Source organism: Acomys minous (genome assembly GCF_964271855.1).
Source record: "Acomys minous genome assembly, chromosome: 14".
Lineage (NCBI taxonomy): Eukaryota > Metazoa > Chordata > Mammalia > Rodentia > Muridae > Acomys > Acomys minous.
In genome coordinates this window covers 37,496-57,422 of record NC_140496.1, presented here as the reverse complement: position 1 = coordinate 57,422, position 19,927 = coordinate 37,496, and the positions used below count along the sequence as shown (strand labels likewise).

The 19,927-nt window shown below is 38.6% G+C and overlaps 1 protein-coding gene across 5 annotated transcripts in view; it reads right to left on the bottom strand.

Annotated features, from left to right (window-relative positions):
* CCDC7 (coiled-coil domain containing 7) overlaps positions 1-19,927 on the bottom strand; it is a 171,496-nt gene that overhangs the window by 140,808 nt on the left and 10,761 nt on the right. For 4 of the 5 annotated variants that reach the window (XR_014774283.1, XM_084756142.1, XM_084756143.1 and 1 more), the window contains exons 4-10: positions 17,810-17,893; positions 13,578-13,598; positions 13,287-13,319; positions 12,511-12,656; positions 9,189-9,250; positions 7,654-7,710; positions 3,061-3,136 (exon numbers count right to left, since the gene is read on the bottom strand). Coding sequence is in view for 4 of the 5 variants with exons in the window: in XM_084756142.1 (XP_084612268.1) it covers positions 3,061-3,136; positions 7,654-7,710; positions 9,189-9,250; positions 12,511-12,656; positions 13,287-13,319; positions 13,578-13,598; positions 17,810-17,893 (479 nt within the window). In the remaining variant the exon portion in view is untranslated. Of the gene's footprint in view, positions 1-3,060; positions 3,137-7,653; positions 7,711-9,188; positions 9,251-12,510; positions 12,657-13,286; positions 13,320-13,577; positions 13,599-17,809; positions 17,894-19,393; positions 19,510-19,927 lie in introns of those variants that run through there. The other variant, XM_084756144.1, reaches the window with a different exon arrangement.

Sequence of the window (19,927 nt, the reverse complement as noted above, 5' to 3'; positions counted from 1 at the left end):
ATGTGATCTTCAAAATATGGTTATAGATGAGGGAAAAGACTCTCAAATTGATAGAAAGAATATGTTGTGTATTGTATGAATGCAGCACCTGTCAATAATAAATCTGATGGCCTGTCGATGCCGCCCCCGTCCAGCAGGAAAGACACCAACACTGGGAACTCTTCTCGAAGCAGTTTATTCAGGAACCTTGAGTACCGGAGTGACCCCGGGAAAAGCTCCCACAGAACCTTTATAGTGTGCCTGGTCCTATCAGAGACTGCCACGTTGTCGCTCTTGGTTGGTGCATTCGGATCACGTCACCTCACGCTATGCCTTGTTCAGATCACGCCACCTCATGCTATGCCTTGTTCGAATCACGCCACCTCACGCTATGCCTTCAGGCATGCGCATAAGGGGCTTGCTCACTGCGCATGCGCATAAGGGGCTCACTACGCATGTGCAAAAGGGGCGCACTGCACATGTGCATAAGGGGCGCATTGCGCCGGGGAAGCAGCAGGGGGTGCTGCTATCTGTGGCTCTCCACAATGGCCTATATAGCTTAGGCAGAAAATAGGATGTGGAACATCCAGGAAGAGAAAGGAATCTGGGGTAGAACCAGGCATGCTAGACTCTGCCAGCAAGATGTGAGGAAGATAGGTGCATGGTGCCTGAGCTCAGGTAATCAGCCACATGGCAGAATGTAGATTAGTATAATGGGTTATTTAAGTTATGAGCTAGTTAGAGAAGAGCCTAGCTATATGGCCTGGGTATTTGGAAATAATTATCTTGAGTCTCATGAGTCATTATTCCAGGAACCAAGGGCCGGAGGAAAAAGTACCTACAACACAAATCAATGACATAGGCCAGTTCTTCAACAAAATTATAGAGAAGGTCCCCTAGCTAAGGAAAGTCTTGCTCATAAAAATATAAGAAGCCCTTTGTCAGATGTAGGGTTGGCGAGGATTTTTTCCCAGTCTGTAGGCTGTCGCTTTGTTCTGTTGACAGTGTCTTCTGCCTCACAGAAACTTCTCAGCCTCATGAGGTCCCATTTATTAATTGTTGAGCTTAGAGCCTGGCCTATTGGAGTTCTGTTCAGAAAGTTGTCTCCTGTGCAAAAGAGTTCCAGGCTCTTCCCTACTTTTTCTTCTAACAGATTGTCTCTGGTTTTGTGTTGAGCTCTTTAATCGACTTGGACTTGAGCTTTGTGCATGCTGATGAATATGGATCTAGTTGCATCTTTCTACATGTAGACATCCAGTTAGACCAGCACCATGTGTTGAAGATGCTATCATAGCAGCCTTATTTGTAATAGCCAGATCCTGAAAACAACCTAGATGTCCCTCAGTCGAAGAATAGATAAAGAAATTGTGGTACATTTATACTATGGAATACTACTCAGCTATTAAAAACAAGAAAATTATGAAATTTGCAGGCAAATGGATGGAACTAGAAATGATCATCCCAAGTGAGTTAACCGAGAAGCAGAAAGATACACATGGCATAAACTCACTTGAATTGGAAACTAGCCCACAGAGATGCCCCCTGAAAGTCTTCACTTAGCCGGAGATTGGGATAGATACTAGGACTTTCTATTAAGATTCTAGGTGTGAAAGGTAAAGAAGAATGGGGAAATAGAAGGATCCAGAGAGTCTTAGAAACCTACAAAAAGAACATTATGATGGGCAGATCTTGGCCCGGGGGTCCTGCTCAACCTATGGCACCAGCCAAGGACAGTACGTGCAGTAAACTTCGAACCCCTACCCAGATCTAGCCAATGGACAGGATGTTCTTCACAGTTGAGTAGAGAGTGGGGACTGACTTTCACATGAACTCTAGTGCCCCATATTTGACTACCTCCCCTGGATGGGGAGGCCTGCTGGCACTCAGAGGAAAGATAGCAGGCTACCAAGAAGAGACTTGATACCCTATGAGCATATACAGGGGGAGGAGGTCCCCCTCAGTCACAGTCATAGGGGAGGGGAGTAAGGGGAAAGTGGGAGGGAGGAATAGGAGGATACAAGGGATGGGATAACAATTGAGATGTAATATGAATAAATTAATAAAATATATATTTTAAAAAATAGAAAAAGAAAAAACACATATCAAAGCTGCCCTGGAGATAAGCCCCATGAGGTGTCCTGGGTGTGACTCCTGCAATTCAGATACCCTTGGTTTAAAATCCCAGAGGTCTGGGAGGAGGGGACTCACTCCCTGTAGCTCCCTGTCCTTGTCTTTCTCTTTTCATTAAGCTTAGTAAATTAAAATCTAGCTCTTCGACTCTTGGCTGTCTTTATTTTAAACAAGTGCAGTCGGTTACCTGGCCCTTTACAAGCCCGAGACTCCCTTCTCCTGCTGGAAGGGACACAGACTCCCATTGTCTCAGTCCCTGCTAACTGCAAGGCCACCCTGAACTCCCTCAAACTAGGGGATCTGACCAGAAAGCTCCCTCACTGCCGAGGAGGCCTTCCTAGTGACTGGTTCTCAGGACGGAGCCTTCCTCAGCTAGCCTCCCGAAGACCGAAGAAAACTCTGTGACTAGATTGTCAGCCCAGCCTCCCGGAGAAAGGAGCTCACACCCTTAGACTCATGGGTTTGAATGCTTGGCCCGTAGGGAGGAGCACTATTAGGAGGACTGGCCTTGTTGCAGGAAGTGTGCCGCTGTGGCAGCGGGCTTTGAAGTCTGCAATACTCAAGCTATGCCTATTGTGGCACACAGTCCCCTTCTGCTGCCTACGGATCAAGATGTAGGACGTTCAGCTTTTTCTGCAGCACCATGTCTGCTGCACACTGCCATGCTTCCACTATGAAAGTAATGGACTAAACCTCTGAAGCTGTAAGCCAGCCACAATTAAATGTTTAAGAAGTTGCCATGGTAATGATGTCTCTTCACAGCAATAAAATCCAAACTAAGACACATACATACATACATACATACATACATACATACATACATACATACACACATACATCTTAGAGGTCAGCTTTTGATGGTGGCCTCATTTCTTACTTATGTCCCCAATGTTTCTATTCTATGCTCAGTTTCATAAGTAGAAAATAAGAAATAATTATTTCAAAGCTTACCTCTCTAACATACTTGTCTGATTTTCAAACATTTTAATCATCACATTCATCCGATTAGTCACTGAATAAGGAGTTTCTATTACAAAAAATATAAAGGTAATGTAATGGCTGAAGTTATATGACCATACAGTTCAGTGATATGGATGGGAAAACTAAATGAACATAAAAAGGCGACATAATACTTTCAACCACATTTATCTTATTTTATTTTATCTTATATATCATCTCTGGCTTTCAATAGAAAATAGTTATGATACAAGACATACCTAGATGCAAAAAAAAAAAACACCACACAGTCTGCAGAGATAAGCAATTATCAACACAGGATTTCAAATACAACAGGTCTTTTTAAGTTATCAGGCAGGAATTTTAAACAACCAATTAACAGTATCTGTTGCCTACGGAAAAACTTGCAACATATAAGAGCAGTTGGATAATACAAGCAGAAACTCTGATAATTAAGTAAAAAGAAATGCTAACCCTCTGCCACACTACAACAAAGAATGTCTTATGACTGCTACAGGCCGGAAGTAAAAAGTAAATAAAAATAAATAATGCAGGGCTGGAGCGATGGCTTAGCAGCTATGAGCACTGACTGCTCTTCCAGAGGTCCTGAGTTCAGTTCTAAGCAACTACATGGTGGCTCAGAACCATTTATAACATGATCTGATTCCATCTTCTGATATGTATGAAGATAAAGCACTAATACATAAACTTCATGAATAAATAATTTTTTTAAAAAGGTCAGTGGTGGTGAACACCTTTAATCCTAGCACCTGCAGAGACAGGCCGATCTCTGAGAGTTTGAGACTAGCCTGGTCTATAGAGCTAGTTACAGGACAGCCAAGGCTACAGAAAAACACCCTGTCTTGGTTAAAGAAAAAGAAAAAAAATATTGCAGAATAATCACTGTTACTCCTTTGCAATCACTTGCATTGTACCAATCACACTATGTGTTTTAATCTATGTAGGCTCTTTAAAAAAAAAAAAGTATTGATTCTTTGTGAATTTTCACCATGCACCCCAATCCCACTCATCTCTCCATCCATTCACATCGTCCTCCACCCTTGCAACTTCCACCCCCCCAAAAAAAAACAAAAACAAAAAGAGAATTTTAAAAAAAAACCAACCTCACCCAAAAACAAAAACAAAACAAAACAAAAAAACTTCTTGTAGGAGCTGAAGTATGCTATAACACAGTATACTCTTTTGTTCATGTGTCTTTACTTGCAAATGTTCATTGCAATGGTTCATTGGTCTGTTCCCAGGCCTCTGACTTCTGATACACTATCAGTACTGGATCCTGACTGGGACTCCTCAGTTATCCTGTGGTTTCCCTGTGTCATGGAGATCCTGCAGCTTTGGATCTGCAGGGCCAGGTGAGCTCTTTTAATAATCATAATAACCAGGTAATGTTCTATTGTTGTCTAATAAATATATCTACTCTATATGGCAACTGTAGGGATAAAAAATGTGATTTAATACTTGTAATTCTTTAGAAAACAACCTGCATGTTTTTAGGTAATTCTTAAGAATATTTTCCAGACCATTAAAGCAACTTGCTTGAAAAAAGTCAGTGAGCATGAAACTATCATTGGAAACTTCCCAAGTGAGAAGCAAATGAGATAAAAATGTAACTGAGAATCTGGAAACAACTAAGAAAAGATACAATATATGCCCTATGTGGTAACCAGTAACAAAGGACAAACAAAAGAGCAATGCAAAGTGATAATGATGACACATTTTCTAAAATTAATGACAGGTGCCAAATCATGTATCACTTTAAAATGTTTTGTTATCATTGTATCGTTATGCATGATGTGTTTATGGAGTGATTGTGACAGGGTTTGAGTGCAGATAATTAGGCACAACTTTGTACAGTCTGTTTTCCTCCTTCCACTATTGCAGGGACTGAACTCAGATCACCAAGCTTATGCAGTAAACACTTTAACCTGCTGAGTCACTTGACTGGCCTGAAGCTGAAAATAACTAAATAAAAACAAAGTCAAAATATTTGCTTAATATTGCAATAATAGTCAAACCTCAGAAAAGTCAAAGACAAAGAGAGAAAAATCTAAAGAAGTCAAAGGGACCAAAATAACCTCCTAACCCTAACCCTGGTTAAAAAAAAATATGAAAACACTAGACTTCTCTCCTCTCTTACATGCAGCCAGAAAAACCATCCTTGCATGTGAGAAGTCCCCAGGAACCCGAGCTGCACTGTGTGCACACTGCATTGTAACCCAAGCTTCAGTGCCACCTTGGATGCCCAGTACTCAAACATAAGAGCAGATAAGTTTACAGCCCAAGGCCCTGGTCCAACTGCTGCTGCACGTGTGATTACATCCAAGAGCCTGGCTTCAGGGACAGTCTGAAAGCATCTGCAATGCAGACACCAGTGCTTCAGATGAAGCAAGTACATCCTCACTGAGGTTGCTAAGGAAACAGTAGCTCAGAATACAGTAGCATCTGGACCTCACAGTCACAGCTAGCCCTTGCAAACCTAAGGTATAGAACCCAAATCCATGTACAGTCCACAGGTAGCGTGCCTCAATGCTGGTGCTACCATTATTATGATCGTTGCCAAGAGCCGTTGTATTGGGGAAGTTCAGAAGCATGTAGGAAGATAGTCTGGTATTTTGCAAGGTCTGTACCATGATGTAGCCCCAGAATTGCTTCCAGCCTCTGACACCCCTTCTTTTTGTGCTGCTGCATCTCTCAAAAATCTGGCATGGTGTGAACCATCACTTTCTGGGTGTTTACCCACTCTGATTGAACAAACCTCCTGTGGGATCTTTATGAAGATGCACTGCTGTTCAGATGAGTTAATTCCTGATAATGGAATTCCTGATTTGATTCAAACAATTTTAGAAGTTAAAAAGTTAAGCAGCAGATAGAAAGTTTACAGCACCAATAAATTCTTTTGTGGACCTCCAGAAGGCTCACTAGGAGACAGGCTTGAGTCAGCGTTGTGGCTTCAGACAAGCATCACAAATACTGGTGTGCACTGTAAATATAGGCAAGTTGGTTTGAATTTCTCATGAACCCAGAATATAATGGGGCTTCCAAGATATGTCTAAATTAAGTAAAAACCTTAATGTCAAAAAATATGAAATGTTTCATTGTAAGTCTTTATACCTTGTCAGCTTATGGTATAAATCACTATGATTCCAAATTTACTTTTTATCTTGGAATGTAAGACTAGAAAAGAAATGTTTAGCTTAGTAATGAAATATGTATGTAGTCATTAAAAATCCTCCCATTGTCACAGTTTAGTCTGCCTCTGTGGTAAGTCCATTTGACTATGAGGTGATCCTTTCTCTGATGTAGAGAGCTTTTCCTCAGGGCATAAGAGGTGTAACCAGAACAATAAAGTTTGCTGGGGCCGGTCACCTCATTCATTTTCTCCCTTGAGTGTTTGTGTGTGTGAATGGTCTTGTTCTCTCTCTCTCTCTCTCTCTCTCTCTCTCTCTCTCTCTCTCTCTCTCTCTCTCTCTCTCTCTCTCTCTCTCTCGTTTCTTATTCCCTGTAGATCCGCAAATCAGTTAACAGACTCAGGGCTTCACCACCAGCAGGCATACCACTACCAGAGATCTCTGCAAACAGGCCTACACAGTTCAAAGAGCCACCTTTTACAATTCCCTGCAGTTTTTGGCTTGAAGCTGCTTTTCACAGCCCTGAGTACAGGAAAAAAGGTGGTCAGTTTAGGTTTTCCTCCTCAGTGGTAGAGCAGCCTTTCTAAGCCTCAGAGAGAAAACTGTCTCCTCTCCTCTTCCCTGTACTTACTGGCTGCCTCTTTCAGTCTTTAAATTTAAAAGATTTCTTAATTTAGGTGTATAACATGAAAAAGAAACATCAGTCACTGACTGAACCCCCCCAAAGAGAGAAAGAGATGTCAATCACCAGTGTAACTGAGCCTAAATCTCCAAAGCTGGACTTTGACAGATCACCCTGCAAGCTATATTGTTGACCAACAGCTACCCCACTGCTGTAGTTTCCCTTAGGTGAGAAATCATACACACACACACACACACACACACACACAGAGACACACACACATACACACACACACACATACATACACACACACAGAGAGACACACACACATACACACACACACATACATACATACACACACACACAGAGACACACACACATACATACATACACACACACACACACACACACACACACACAGACACACACACACACACACACACACACACGAGAATTCTAACAGCCTTTGCTACCAAAAGCCTCAACAGGTGCCTCCTGCAGGTGCTTGCATATGAAGATTCCTTCAATCGTCACTAGTACCGCAGACTACAGAAAGAACTTCAAGGACACTGAGCTGTTTTTTGGAGCCAAAATGGGATACATGAGACCCTTTCTTTAAAAAAACAAACACACACAAATAAAACAGACTAAAATTCTTGAAAGCATCAACAATGAAGAGGCTTCTTACTATTGTGGTATGATTGAGAATGTTCTCACATGTACACATTTGGTCATCAGTTGATGGCAATAATTGGGAAGGATATGGAACCTTTAGGAGGTGTTAGCATGACAATGTTTAAATGAAGAGCTGCTTACCTCGATCAGTTTCAGAAACAACTTCAGACTCTAACGCTGGATGGGACTTTATGAACTCTGAAATAGATACAAGTATCTGCCATTATACATGCTGTATAGAAATTCTATGCACTAATTGGGTTCATAGTCTACATTTTTAATTTTAATGATTCATGCAAAAGAAAGATGAAATAACAGCTTCCAATATCAAACCCTCGCAATCAGGCACATGGGCTATGGTCACTGAATGAACCATTTACAGATCCATTATTTTCTCACTGGAACATCTTTTTTGTGTGACACTGTGGATCAAGCCCAGGTCTTAGTATGCTAAGCAGGTGCTCCACAACGTGCCACACTCTCCCATTACATGCTTCCCTCTTCTATTCATTTCTATTTGTTGATAGTAGCATGAGTATCTCATCATCTTTTCTTTCATATTCAGTCAGCAAGTTTTGTCAGTTGTATCAGGTAAATACGTTTCTAAACTGTCCATTTCACTTCCTTTTATTAGTGATATAATTTGTATTTATTACACAGTTAATCTGCATTGCCATTTCACTATACAAGATCTTTAACAATTCCCTGTTAAATACTAAAAATGTGCAACTGATTTAGCAATCAGTCCTACAAACAGGACCTCTTTCAGATTTGTGCTGCCGACCTCTACATTCTATTACTCCAGTTTAATTCTCTAGTTAATGTTGGGTTTTTCCCTTGTTACTACCATCTCAAATGACCAATGTTTTCCTTCTCCACTCAAATAAATCCTGTTCATCTTTTTTTTTTTCGGTTTTTTTTTTTTTTTTGAGACAGGGTTTCTCTGTGTAACCTTGGCTGTCCTGGACTTGCTTTCTAGACCAGGCTGGCCTCGAACTCACAGTGATCCACCTGCCTCTGCCTCCCAAGTTCTGAGATTAAAGGCATGCGCCACCACATCCGCTTAATCCTGTTCATCTTTTAAGTTGCACAGTGTTTAAAATTTTCCTGAGGTAAACCAATTTGTGGTCGCACTACAACATTAACAGACCATCATGTATTACTGCATGTTCAAATGATTCACAATGTGTGTGACCTTGAAAACTCCAAACTTGATGAGAGCAACAACCAAATCATAATAGCATTCACATGTTTAGATTATTTATTTTTATTTTGTGTGTTTGAGGGTTTTGCTTGCATATATGTATCTGCACCATAAGTGCGGTATGCCTGCAGATAACAGAAGATGGGCTTCCCGCTGCCAGAACTGGAGTGACAGAGAGTTGTTAGCTGCCATGTAGGTGTTGGGAATCAAACCCGGATCCTCTGCAAGAGGAATCAGTGATAGTAACTGCTGAGCCATCTCTTCAGCTCGGCATTAATCTTTTATGTTTCCCAAATCCAAACAATAATAAAACTTGTATGGAAATATCAAACTCCCTACTGAACAGTGTCTTCAATTTGTCATTGTATAATTTTAAGTGTAAAAATTAAACTTAAAAAAATTAAACTTTAAATATCAAAGTGTTAATATACATAGGAAACTGTATACAGTTCAAGCATTTACAAAATATTACCTTCAATTTGCTTTCCCACAGTGTCATAACTTTTCATTTTTTCTGATAAAGCCTTTTTGTCCCTATTAAGAGTGCAAATAAATAAAACATATCTTCATTAAGAGTTAAGTTACATGCCCCAGTAACTATAATTTACAGACTAGACATATAAGTTGGTGGAATAAAAGTTAGCATATCATTTATCATTCATTCATAGTTACTAAGATAAATGAATAATAAAGCCATCCTACATTATTAAGGACAAATTCTATAAATTATATATTCAAGAATATAATTAAGCACACCAATAACATTTAAAACTAAAATGACAAAACAAATCAGTAGAAAATGCTAATACGTTATCACTTGGTGTAGTGCATCTTAGCTTGCCCAAGCCTGAGAGCGAGACAACCTGCTCCAACCCTGTAACTGTGTACCCAGGAGGCAGCTGCTGTGCCTCTCTGAGCTCCAGGGTCTTTAGCTGCTGAAATTTACATATACTAGTGCCTTTCTCTTAAAGCGGTTACTAGGCTACCAGGAGTTACTAAAAAATACCTTGTGTACAGAATAATTTAAATATCAAACTAAAAGGGGCTGGAGAGATGACTCAAGGTTAAGAGCACTGACTGCTCTTCCAGAGGTCCTGAGTTCAATTCCCAGCAACCACATGGTGGCTCACAACCATCTATAATGAGATCTGGTACCCTCTTCTGTAGATAAAGCACTCATGTACAATAAATAAATAAATTTGGGGGCTGGAGGGATGGCTCAGTGGTTAAGAGCACTGCCTGCTCTTCCAAAGGACCCGGGTTCAATTCCCATCACCCGCCTGGCAGCTCACAACTGTCTGTAATTCCAGTTCCAGGGGATCTGACACCTTCACACTAATGTACATAAAATAAAACTAAATAAATTATTTTTAAAAATCAAACTAATATATTGTTTACAAATATTCCTGCCTAACAACAAAGATCTCAAATGCACGTACAGAAGCCTTCTAATAGCACTGACATAATGAAATTCTCTTCATTCCTGTAAACTAGTTAATAACACAGAGAAATCAGATCAAGAGATTGCATACTGAGCGTTATCCTCTTTCAACTCTGAGTTTCTTTTAACAATATAAATGTGCTTTAGCCGGGTGGTGGTGGTGCACGCCTTTAATCCCAGCACTAGGGAGGCAGAGGCAGGTGGATTGCTGTGAGTTCAAGACCAGCTTGGTCTACAAAGTGAATCCAAGACAGCCAAGGCTACACAGAGAAACCCTGTCTCGAAAAACCAAAAAAAAATGTGCTTTATATATACTTGATGAAAACCAGTGGTTATAAGTATAATTCTAAACTTGGTTTTATAGTTTTTAAACAAACATAGATTTTTCTAGTAGGTCTCACTTGATCAACTTCAGACATGCCAGACCCAGAAACACAATATTCTCGCTCATCTGTGGCTTCTGGATTCAAATCCTCAAATGTGAGCATACAACATGGAGTAATGATTAAAACCAGGAAAGTATAAAGGGACCATAAGCATGGGGTGAGTGGAATGAGAAGGAAATAGTAATATGAAATAGAAAATGAAAAAAACATGGAGGAGCTTCAACTAGGGAGGAGGGGAGGAAGGCCAACACAGAGGTGAAAGACAGATGAGGGAAAAAATAATACCAAGATTTTTTGATAAATATAACTGTATATGTATACATCTATCAATAACCTATCTATCATCTATCAATCATCTATTTTCTATCCATCTATCTATCTATCTGTCTATCTATCATCTATCTTTCCACTTACCTACTTACCAATCTACCTATCAGGAAGTGATGCTGCATTGTGACAGTGATCCGCACTAGTAAGGTAATGGACTTTAAGAGACAGTCTACCCCTGCCCCGCAGAGGCATTACAGGTATGGCTGCCGTGTTGCATGTGCATCGGTAGGTGGCTATGTGTATGTTCAGTGTTTGATCTGGGAACATCTGAATGATTAGTAGCCTAACACTCCTTGACCAAGCCAAAACTGAGGGGCTGGAGAGATGGCTCAGCGGTTAAGAACACTGCCTGCTCTTTGTAAAGGACCCGGGTTCAATTCCTAGTACCCACATGGCAGCTCACAACTGTCTATAACTCCGAGATCTGACACCCTCGCACCAACACACATAAATTAAAGTTAAATGAAAATATTTTATTTAAAAAAAAAGAAGTTTAAAAAAGAAGCAAAACTGAGATCACTACTAGTTTGTCACCAGGGGGCCCAGACAGGGAGTTAACCTGAGATGACCACCAGTGTTACTATACTATGTTCAAGTCCAGGAGGAATGAGCTGGAGACTAGCATGGGGCCATGTGGGCAGTCTGAGTGAGAAATGAGCCTAAGGTGACCACCAGGCCAGTGCCACACAGGCCAGGGGAGGCAGACCATGCCCAAGATGACCCCTGCCCAAAGCCATAACACAGGTGAGGCATAGCACTCTTGAGACCACTCCTGAGAAGACTCCAGACACTCAGAGACCACATCATAGCTCCTAAATCTCTTTCTCAAAGAACATCTCAGAAAAGGGAATGGAAAGATTGTAAGATCAAAATACCAGGAAGCCTACTGTGAAACAGTGCCTCCTAGAAAAGGTTGTATAAACAAGGGTGGAGAACAATGTCAGTAACATGAACATGTTAATGTGGAAGGTGGAAATTTTTGCAGGGTCCCACCCCTAAACAAAGAATTATGACAATTATTGGCTGCAGGGAGAAGAATTAGCCTGTCTCAGAGATGAGCCCCCTTGATTAGCTATCCAGTGAGAAATGGTCAGTCCTGAATCTATATATACACAAGCCACAAAAATAAACTCAGTACACTGTAAATATATATCTGTGCATACATATGTATGTATGTATGTATGTATGTAACAACAATACAGAAAAAGAGATTAATAACTCAAGGAGGGCATGGAAGGGCACCTGAGAGGATTTAAAGGGAGAAAGAAGAGGATGTGATATAATTCTATTTCAATTTAAAAATATTTTTAAAGCATTCAGAAGCATGTTTATAATCCAAATATTTTAAAGATAAACAAAAGTTTTAAATGTTAGCTTTTTATATTTGTTTAGTGTTTAAAATATGTTTAGTGTGATCCAGAAGGCAATTTGTTTTACTAAATTGAATTTGAATACCCACATGTGGCTAATGTCCACTGTACTGAATAACATCATCTCAGGCTATTAAAACTTTAAATCAGAAAAAAGCAACTAAACATTCAGATATCATTTAGAAGTTCTTTGTAAAGCAGTAACATTGAGTTAGCTTGCATCCAATGCTAATTACTGATTTTTATTAATCCTTATAATTCACTTACATGCGTTTAGGCAGTGTGGAGGTCTTTAGGCGAGTTTTCAGATCTTCAACTTTATGCATTAGCTTTGCTATTTGTGCAATGCTTAAATTGACTGATTTGTCATCTGATGGAAGATCTCTTTCTAAAATACTTTGGTCTTTCCCTAGCTAAAGAAACAAAATTGACCAGTTACTGAAGATTCATTTTGGTCTCATGCCTCAAAAACATTTCATTATTACCTTTATCAAATATGAATAGCTTTTACTTAGTCTTATATATAGCTATCGCCAAACACTGATATAATTATTAAAATATAGTGAAGGGCACTTAGCTATCAATAGAGCTGCAACTTACTCAGGATACTTACATGTCAAGCTGGTATTTACTATTTTGCTGTATAAAAATTTTAAGTAAGGTCAATAACAACAAATGCAACTCAAAATATTTACAAGAACAATTCTAAATTAATTGTTTCACTAAATTTTTCTAAGGAAAAATTGACAAATTCTCATCACTTTAATGCAAATTAGAAAAAGAAAGTGAGTGAATTTTTCATTATTTTTTAGGAGAAAGAATAATCCAATAAATCTTGTTCTTTACTGGATTAATTCAGAAAACTTATTTGCAAATTACTGATAAACATTTTTGCTACCAACTAATTATTTTTCAACATAAATCAAAGTGTTACTTTACAATCAATGGTTATTAAAACATTTGACTTATACATACTTCAGACTGATTTTCAAATGGGTCAAATACTTACTAATTAATCAAGAGTTAAGAAGTGTTATATTTACCTCTTCCATTTGGTTGACTTGTTTTTGAAACCACTTCATTAAAAAGGAACAGAAATGATAGAGTTAATACATCTGTCTTTAACCCTGAATCTGCCAAGCACTATTTCTGACTCACACATCACACAGGGTTCAGAATGGGGCTAGTGAACATACAACTGCAAAGAGAAACTTAAAAACATCTAGCAGCAACCATGAAATGCTGCAATTTCAAAACCTAGAACATCTTTGCTTACTATGCATCTTTCTCATTAGTTTTACTTAATTTAAGCTGCAATGAATTGAAGCACATACCTTAAAAAGAGACTCCAAAACCTAGAAAACAAAATTTAAGTTAGTATATTTAAAGATTATAAGTGTCATGCAACTCTTTCAATTTCAAATAAACTTGATAAAATTATGATGATTTATATTGCTAAAATAACTACAACTCTATAGTTCAAAAGCTATAATAATTTCATAGTTATGGTGTTTAGTCCATTTTGTATATACAACTACTTCTAGAAGAAATAATAGATTTTCACTCTACAGGATTGTATTTGTAAACTCCCAACTTACTCACGTCTAATATTTTGTTTGTGAGATGAGGTTTCCAGAAGAGAGCCACACCTGTGTTATATGTCTTACAAGGTGTGGCTAACTTACTGAAACACAAACGATGGTGGAGATGTGCGATTTCAAAGGAAAATCATCCTGTACTATCTTAGCTTCCAAGTAGTCATTGGTTGTCAGCCTCTGTGTGACTTTATACTCTTGTAACTATTAGATTGATCGGTTTCCAATGTATAACCAAGATCCATAGGTCCCATCAGCTGAAAGGTTCAGAATGCATCAGCTAACATCTGAGGCCTACAGCAGAGATTTCCCCACGGTGCCATAATCTGCCTACTTGATGTTTCCAGAAGAGTATTTGAAAAAATACTTTATTTATAACTCTCTTGTTCTGTTAGTATAGAAACTTCCTGATTTATTCCAAGACAGTTTATTTTTGAAGTGATTGTAAATATTGTTTCCCTGTTTTCTTTCTATGTATGTCATTTGTATATAAGAAGGCTATTGCTTTTTGTGTCTAAATTTTCTGTTTATTTATTTTACTTAATATGTTTATGAGTAGAGGTTTTTGGTGGAGTGTATTTGTTCTTTTATAGAGAGAATCTTATCATCTGCAAATAAAGATATTTTAACTTCTTCCTTTCCACTCTATTTAGTGGGGCCAGCCATCAGCTGGTGAGTTTAAGTGACTATTCTTTATGCTAAAGTTTGAGTTGAGCTAAATTGTGCTTAATGGAGCTGAAGCTTAAAACAACTATATGAAGAGAATCTTCCTGAAGACAGGTTTACATGTTTATCTTAATTACTTTTATATTGCTGTGTCAAAACATCATGATAAAGCCTGTTCTTTTCCAATGAGAAACAAAGAGCGGAATTCTTATGAGATGAGTACAGGGAGGGGAAACTGTAATCAGGATATATGGTAAGGGAAAACAATCTATTTTCATTAAAAGAGCAAAAAAGAAAAGGAAATTATAGATGCTTTGCACATCACACTTCATTTAACGTTCTCTTCAATATTTCTCTGTCTTTTTAAAGAAATAGTGGCAAAGCACTGCATAGAAAAGAATTAGTGGGGGGATGCAAATTGGTTATCTGGGGCATATGAAGCCAGTCTGAGGTTTCACAGCATGGTAAATGTAGCAAATCTTCCCCACTTCTCTGCTCTGAAGTGGTTGTTCTTACAGCTACCTGCATTTGAATTAATATTAGTAATTGTTATTTTCCCCAACACAATATTTGTATTAAATATTTGGGAAGTTCATACAGTGCACCCTGATCTCACTGCTTCTTATTCCTCCCACTCCTGTGCCCCACTCACCACCACCACAAAATGAAGAAAAGATACTTCTCTTTTTTAAAATTGATTTTTATGTTATATACATTGGTGTTTGTGTGAGAGTATCAGATCCCCTAGAAAAGGGGTAATAGACAACTGTGAGCTGCCATGTGGGTGCTGGGAATTGAACCCGGGTCCTCTGGAAGACCAGTCAGTGCTCTTAATCACTGGGCCATCTCTCCAGCTCCCCTAAAAATACTTTTCAAATTGAAAAACTTGCAGTCTTATTCTAGCAGTCTCCTTTATTATAAACACGTTTATTATTTGTTTTAGAAAGTTTTCAAAAATTATCTTTGAATGTGATTTATGTATTTTCTATATATTTCTATGTATTTTGAGATATGATTTAAGCATACTTTTTTCAAAATCTATTTCATTATTAATTGAAACTTGTAGGACACACAATAAAATAATTTAATAGCATTAAAAAATAAAGAGACATTTATAGAATAAGCATACTATAATTTTTGCTTTAGAATTATCATCTAATTAGAAATATTTTCAGAAAAAAGCAGACATAGCATTTATGGAAAACATCTAATCTAGTGAAAGCTATATAGTTGGTGTTGTATTGAAAAGATATATTTTAAAAATTAATAAAGGAAAAATTCAATAAAATGTAATTTCATTTTTATTATATTAATTAATTTTAATGTGGGAATCACTATATTTCCATAATAAAATGGCAAATACATAGAGACAAAAAGAGAGAGAGACCATTACCACACCACATACATACAAACAGTGCTAATGAACTTGATTATAAAAGCTATTTTTTAATATTAGTGTATTTAATATATCAATCTTGAATATGTAATTTTACTTTTCAATTATACTACTGTCAAATAAAAAGAAAAACACCATGACAAAAGCAGCTTGTGAAAGAAAACATGAACTGTCTTACAGATTCTGAGGGTTAGAGTCTGTGAGGGTGGAGCACAGGCATGTATTTTGATGAACCTGATTGGCTAGACCAGCTGATCAGTAAACTCCATGGATCCATCCAGCCCTATCCCTCATCCCAGTGTAAGGATCAGGATGTACACCAGCCAGCTTTTATGTGACTGTTGTGGGTCTGCCCCAGGCCCTCGTGCTTGCACAACAGGCAGGCACTTTGCCAAGACAGCCCTCTCTCAACCCTCTGGGTTCTCTACTTGGTAAACAGGTCTATAGGTCAATCTTCATCAAGTGAAATATTGTTTGGATTACAGGGAACTTTGAGAAAAGTTTGGAATTTTTCTTAAATGAGAAACAAACATAAAAATAATGTTAGAAATGTTTAAAAAGGAAACATTTACTTGGAAAATACAAACAAAAAGTAGTAAGAATATTTGTATCAGATAAAGTAACATGCAAAATAGGAGCACAAAATAGAATTGGCCATCAAGATAAAATAGTCATAAGGAATTATGAGGCAGACAGATGGAAAGAGGAGGAAAGAGGAGGTGGGGAAAGGGCAGAGACAAATGATGTTAAACATTACAAATGAAGTTGGATATATGTATATATTACAGAATGTAAAGTGTATATTAAATATTACTAATATATAGTGTATATAGAAAAGAAACTAAATATTGACCCTCACATATAAATACTGAGTTTATCTTTCATGGTACATAAGAAGACATTATAAAATAGTCAGCCTAACAAGCCCTAAATGTCTTACAAATGTAATAATGACCATGGTGTGTTTTAAAACTCAAGTATATTGGCAAATGAGAAAAATGTGGTTTCATTTAAAATTTTAAAATATTTTATTTTTATTTTCTGTACTTGTCTTGTGTGCTTGTTTGTACAAATGCATTACATGTGGCCCACAGAGGCCAGACGAGGATGCTGGTCTTCTGGAACTTGAGTTACACACGATTGTGAGATGCCATGTAGTACTGGGAACCAAGTCTGAGTCCTCTGCAAGAGGAACAAATGCCCGTAGCCACTGGGCTGTCTTTCAAGCCATACATTATTTCACTTCTAAAAAATAATAACATAATATAAAATAATAACTTATCAGGGAAAATAATGATATATAAGGAAAAGAAGAAAGTCAAGCAAAACTGTGTAATAGTATTTTTCTTTTCGTACTGGAAAAAGAGTACTATAGTGATCCTTTAAAAACCTGACTTTGTTTTTTTTAATATTTATTTATTTATTTATTATTTATACAGTGTTCTTACTGCATGTGTCCCTACACACTAGAGGAGGGCACCAGATCTCATTATAGATGGTTATGAGCCACCGTGTGGTTGCTGGGAATTGAACTTAGGACATTTGGAAGAACAGTCAGTGCTCTTAATTTCTGAGCCATCTCTCTAGCCTCCTGTCTTTGTTTTTAACATTAATGTGAACATGATTTTGATAATACAAACTTAATTTTTAAATGAAAATAAATATATAGATCTTATTTGAAAGTGCATATGACTATATTGATACTGTATTTAGAGAAAAGATCCATAGGTATAAATGTCTACACTAAGAATAAAGAAATATATTTTAAAAATCTAATGACCTTTGTAATTCCCCAAAGGATTAATTCTAGGCTAATATTGCTGGCTGGATAGCACATCACAAATTCTACAACCAATACAAGCTCTCAAAGTTTAAGAGTTTAATTACGCTGGGCACTTGGAATACTTACAATACGTTCTTCCTTAACTGCTTCCTCCAGCTGAGCTGCAAATTGTGAACAGCACAACAAAAAAGCATTCATATCATCACCAACCTTCCAAAAAGAACAAAACAGAGTTACTTTCAATTTTAGAACCCACTTGTATATCTACTTATTTCTTAATATATTTGATTGTATTTGGAAAGTATTTTAATTTGGTGTAATTTCTGTCCCTTCAAACATGGGTGGCAAGAAACCATGTTTCAAATGTTATACCACCAAACCCTCCTAGAAATGAAATGTGGAAGGAAGTAGAGTGATTACACACAATATGTCTCTCCTACCCTTATCTATACAACTGCAGAAACCATAGCATCCCACCCTTACATTCTTGTTTTTAGGAGGGTCTAAAGAAAATAACTACTGTGTGTATATTATTGCACACGTTAGAAAGATAATATAGGGTGCTGGGCATGGTGGTGCACACCAGTAATCCTAGCACTCAGGGAGGCAGAGGCAGATGGATCTGTGAGTTTGAGGCCATGCTAATCTACAAAGAGAGTCCAGGACAGCCAAGGCTACACAGAGAGTGCCTGTCTTGTAAAGAGAGAAAGGGGGGAAGAGAGAGAGGAGAGAGAGAGAGAGAGAGAGAGAGAGAGAGAGAGAGAGAGAGAGAGAGAGAGAGAGAAGAAGAAGAAGAAGAAGGAGGAGGAGGAGGAGGAGGAGAGAAGAGAAAGAAAGAAAGAAAAAAGAAAGAAAGGTAGGTAATGTGGGATTGTGGATACATCCCAGTGGTATAGTACTTGTCCAGCAAAGCCATGGCCCTCGATTCTTTGGGAGAGTGGGATATGACTTTCTCACATACTCTGGTGCCTCACCTTTGACCATTTTCCCTGGAGGGGGAGACCTGGTGGCCCTCAGAGGAAGGACAGCAGGTTACCGAGAAGAGACTTGATACCCTATTAGCATATACAGGGCGAGGAAATCTCCCTCAGGAACAGTCATAGGGGAGGGGAGTAAGGGGAAAATGGGAGGGAGGGATGCTGCGCCTTGCTCTACCAGCAAAAAAGATGCGACCACCGGTTCTCCTAATCAGCTTTACTCAGGCCTTCTTTTTTGGAGAATCCCCCAAGCCACTCCCCTCACGCTCATTTATACCACCCAAACAGCCAATCACACTAAGCCACGTCTCACACGCTGATAGGCTCACGAGCAGCGGACCTTTTTCAAATAAAGGGTTGTTTGTTTAAATCGAGGCGGCTCTGGCTGCATGCCAGGTGCCATGTGGAGGCGGGGGTCCACAAAGGGCTCTGTGGCTCCCCACAGTTCCTCCCTTTTGTTTTATTAGCACTGATGCAACAGGTGAGAGTAGAGGTCTGATCTCCAGGAGGACACTGATGTATAACAGCCCACAATCTAAGCCCTCCACCAGATTGAGTGCTGAACCCGTCCTGTCGAATGGACACTGATGTACAACAGTACTCAGCCAAAGCCATTCACTTGGCTCAGCACTGGACCCATCCGGTACCTTTTTACTGGAGGTGGGGTCTGGAGTACCAACCCACATGCAATCAGACTTGCTCCCCAGGAGGCCACTAACTGCAAACAATGTACCTCCTGTGCAGTGCTCTGCCTTGCACCCCGAGCGTGACGAGGTGATCAATTCTTCAGGACCCACAACCACACTTGTAGAGATTGCCCCGCCTCAACTGCTGCAAATGCCTGAGCCATCATAACTTGAGTATGCATCTGAGACACATGTAAACGGTCTTTGATCCATCTGTAAAGATATTAACAGCTCCACTAATGAGCTGGGATCGAGTAATTTTTGGAAACACTACTGGATGTACCTTAAAGAAGGTCATCAATGGATGTTTTGGATAATGATTGTCAAAATACCCATCAAAACTAGTTTTTAAAATAGCCCATTCATCAACTGTTGCAAACAAAACTTGAAGTTGGTGACTATCATAAGGGACAATAATTCTTTCAGGGACCATACCGAAGAATTGTAAAATCTGTTTTAGGCCTTCCATGGCTAATTTTGCAATGGCTGTGGGATACTGATCTATAGTTTTTGCAGGAGAACATTTCGGGTGGATCCATAATAAAGGTCCATCTTGCCATAGAATTCCTGTAGGTTGGTCT